Source organism: Geotrypetes seraphini, chromosome 6 (genome assembly GCF_902459505.1).
Source record: "Geotrypetes seraphini chromosome 6, aGeoSer1.1, whole genome shotgun sequence".
NCBI classification, from domain to species: Eukaryota; Metazoa; Chordata; class Amphibia; order Gymnophiona; family Dermophiidae; genus Geotrypetes; species Geotrypetes seraphini.
In genome coordinates, this window is record NC_047089.1 from 19,734,642 (window position 1) to 19,738,378 (window position 3,737).

General features: G+C 52.0%; 1 protein-coding gene across 1 annotated transcript; it reads right to left on the reverse strand.

The window, feature by feature from the left end:
* Positions 1-209: 209 nt before the first annotated feature.
* FAM181B (family with sequence similarity 181 member B) lies at positions 210-1,564 on the reverse strand. The gene has a single exon (XM_033949849.1). The coding sequence runs from the start codon at positions 1,472-1,474 to the stop codon at positions 557-559; it is 918 nt and encodes a 305-aa protein (XP_033805740.1). The 5' UTR covers positions 1,475-1,564; the 3' UTR covers positions 210-556.
* Positions 1,565-3,737: the final 2,173 nt, after the last annotated feature.

The following is a 3,737-nucleotide window of genomic DNA, read 5'->3' on the forward strand; positions in this document are numbered from 1 at the left end:
ACAATGTCACCGAGGTCTGTCGGAGCCAGAGACTAGTGCTGGAGCGGCTCTAAAACGAATCCTTTAAACCGGTTTCCTGCAGCCCCAGTAAATCAGCTCTGACAGACCTCGATGACATTGTAGCGCTGACGGATCCTAATACTTTCCCCTCCCTATGCTGAGACGGATCCGTCAGCGCTAAATTGTCACCGAGGTCTGTCAGAGCCAGAAACTAACCTCAGATTTTTAAGGACGTGCGGGTTTAGATCTGCAAGGTCCGTCAGGTCCGCGTTTTACCCCTTCCCCTTTAGGCAGGAGCTTTGTTGGGTTTCATTTTTTTACAATCTCTCATCTACTTCAAAACTCGATTCCAATTTCACTCCAAGCTGCCTGGAGTTAAGCCAGATGAGATGATGCCCCCTACAGGAATGGCATGTAAACCAAAGCTAAATGAATTTCTGGTGGCATAAGACACGAGCATGACCCACCCCCTCAAAAAAGTAAGATTCTTGCAATAAAATATATATATATATAATAATTAATGTAACACATGAGCGATGAAAAGTTAAAACCAGCCCTAAAGAGCAGAATAAGCCGCCCAGCTATATCCCGGATTGAAATCGTTGGCAATCTGAGGGACGGAGCAGTCCGGGAAAAAGGGGGCAAAGGAGGCCAAAGGCGAGGACGGGGAGCTGACTGCAGAGTCCGAACCGGCACTGTAGGGGGCGCCCTGGAGCAGGACTCCCCGGGGGTGCTCGCTGTTGCAGGCCGGCTTTTTGCCTCCGCCGCAGGGGCTCCAGGGATCCGGAAAGAGCAGCCCCCCCAGGAGGTGCTGAGGCTCGCCGAGGGCGTGCTCGGAGCCCCCCAGGTCCGGATGGATCCTGCCCGAGGCGCCGGCGAAGACCTCCTGCTCCGAGATCAGGCCGCCGTAGTCCGGCCCCAGCAGCTCGAAGAACTCCGCCGCCTCCCGCTCCCCCTTGTCCAGCGCCTTCAGGGGGGCGCCCGAGGCGTCGCCTAGGCGGCAGGCGGGCAGGGCGGGCTCGGTGAAGAAAGACGGGGGCAGGTTGCGGTCCCGGAGCGGCACCTTCCTGCCCTTCTCCTCCCCGGCGTGGTCGAAGAGGGCGGCCAGGCTCTTGCTCTGGAGGCTGGCGTGGGCGCCTTCCCTTCTCGGAGGGGGCCTGCAGTGGAGGGTGGGCAAGGGGACCGGCCGCTTGGGGGCCTCCGGGTGGGCCTCCCCGGGGCCGATCAGGCCCGTGCACCGCTTGATCTGCTTCTGCAGGTACTTGCGGTGGTTCACTTTCCTCTTCGACTTCACCGGCTTGTCCAGAGCCAGCTTGATGTTGCTGGAGGCCAGGTCGATGAAGCTCAGGAGGTCCCGGGTGGCTTCCTTGAAGTCGCCTCCCTCGGCCGCCGGAGCCCCGTCGTAGCTCTTCTGCATCTTGGAGTCCCCCGCGGGCGAGCCGGGGAAGCAGAAGGGGGCGAAGTGGGGGCTCATGATCGCGCGGGCTGGGCTAGCCACCGGGGCGACTGCTATTCGGGCCGGGGCTTGGAGCGTTCCGATGGCATGTTCCACTGTCCGGACGGCAGCGACTGTGCAGTGTGTGCAGCTCCCGGGGGGAGGGAGGAGGAGCCCAGCTCGGGAACAGGCTCGCCCGTTAACCCTTTCCGGCCACAATGCAGACTAGAAGGAGTCATCCTCAGAAGCCGGGCTCTGCCTGCGGTGCAGCTCCGGAGAAACGCATTTCTTCCCGCACTGTGACTTCAGAAAAGTTGAAAGGGGACCGATTCAAAACAAATGCCAGGAAGTTCTTCTTTACCCAACGAGTGGTGGACACCTGGAATGCGCTTCCAGAGGGCGTAATAGGGCAAAGCACGGTACTGGGGTTCAAGAAAGGATTGGACAATTTCCTGCTGGAAAGGGGATAGAGGGGTACAGATAGAGGATTACTGCACAGGTCCTGGACCTGTTGGGCCTCCGCATGAGCGGACTGCTGGGCACGATGGACCTCAGGTCTGACCCAGCAGAGGCATTGCTTATGTTCTTATATCCCACCCTTCAAAAAAGAGCATTCAAGCTCTGTATAACTCCAACCAGAACCTGAGAATTGTACTAGTCATTATCTGCTCTATTATACCCTTTACTTTTATTTAAATTTATATATATACTAGCTGATGCCCCGGCGTTGCACGGGTATTTAATTATAGCAATAACACTGTAAATGAATTCAAATAAAGATACTTTATAGTGGTGAATGAAATTATTTTTTTACAGCTTTATAAAAAGTACAATATTCAAATTATAATGTGAAATATTTGACAAAATGAATACAATACAACTAACACAAAACTTGATTATAAACAACATTTTTAGTTTCACCTCAGGGGCAAGAACATATAAATTCTTGGGTGAAGAGACCCCAAGAACATATCACCCCAGTTAGTGAGGGATCTGCATACCAAGTTTCGTTCAAATCGGTCAAGCCGTTTTAGATTTACTGTGAGAATGGCAGCTGTTTACATTTTTTCCATTGACATGAATGGGTGAAATCTGATGTTCTGTTTGTAGCTCCGCCCACGTGTGCAGGTGGGCCGCGAGACCCCCAGGACATATCACCCCAGGTAGTTGGAATTACTGTGAGAATGGCAGCTTTTTACATTTTTTCCATTGACATGAATAGGTGAAATCTGATTTTCTGTTTGTAGCTCCGCCCACATGTGCAGGTGGGCCGCGAGACCCCCAGAACATATCACCCCAGGTAATGAGGGATCTGCATACCAAGTTTCGTTCAAATCGGTCAAGCCGTTTTTGAATTACTGTGAGAATGGCAGCTTTATACTTTTTTTCCATTGACATGAATGGGTGAAATCTGATGTTCTGTTTGTAGCTCCGCCCACGTGTGCAGGTGGGCCGCGAGACCCCCAGAACATATCACCCCAGGTAGTTGGAATTACTGTGAGAATGGCAGCTTTTTACATTTTTTCCATTGACATGAATGGGTGAAATCTGATTTTCTGTTTGTAGCTCCGCCCACATGTGCAGGTGGGCCGCGAGACCCCCAGAATATATCACCCCAAGTAGTGAGGGATCTGCATACCAAGTTTCGGTCAAATCGGTCAAGCCGTTTTTGAATTACTGTGAGAATGGCAGCTCTTTACATTTTTTCCATTGACTTGAATGGGTGAAATCAGTTTTTCTGTTTGTAGCTCCGCTCACGTGTGCAGGTGGGCCGCAAGACCCCCAGAACATATCACCCCAGGTAGTGAGGGATCTGCATACCAAGTTTCGTTCAAATCGGTCCCACAGCTTTTTACATTTTTTCCATTGACTTGAATGGGTGAAATCTGATTTTCTGTTTGTAGCTCCGCCCACGTGTGCAGGTGGGCCGCGAGACCCCCAGAACATATCACCCCAGGTAGTGAGGGATCTGCATACCAAGTTTCGTTCAAATCGGTCCCACAGCTTTTTACATTTTTTCCATTGACTTGAATGGGTGAAATCTGATTTTCTGTTTGTAGCTCCGCCCACGTGTGCAGGTGGGCCGCGAGACCCCCAGACCATATCACCCCAGGTAGTGAGGGATCTGCATATCAAGTTTCGTTTAAATCGGTCCCACAGCTTTTTACATTTTTTCCATTGACTTGAATGGGTGAAATCTGATTTTCTGTTTGTAGCTCCGCCCACGTGTGCAGGTGGGCAGCGAGACCCCCAGAACATATCACCCCAGGTAGTGAGGGATCTGCATACCAAGTTTCGTTCA

Bases quoted from the DNA above. Each gene is read 5' to 3' on its own strand.
- FAM181B (XM_033949849.1), bottom strand. From the start codon at position 1,474: ATGAGCCCCCACTTCGCCCCCTTCTGCTTCCCCGGCTCGCCCGCGGGG.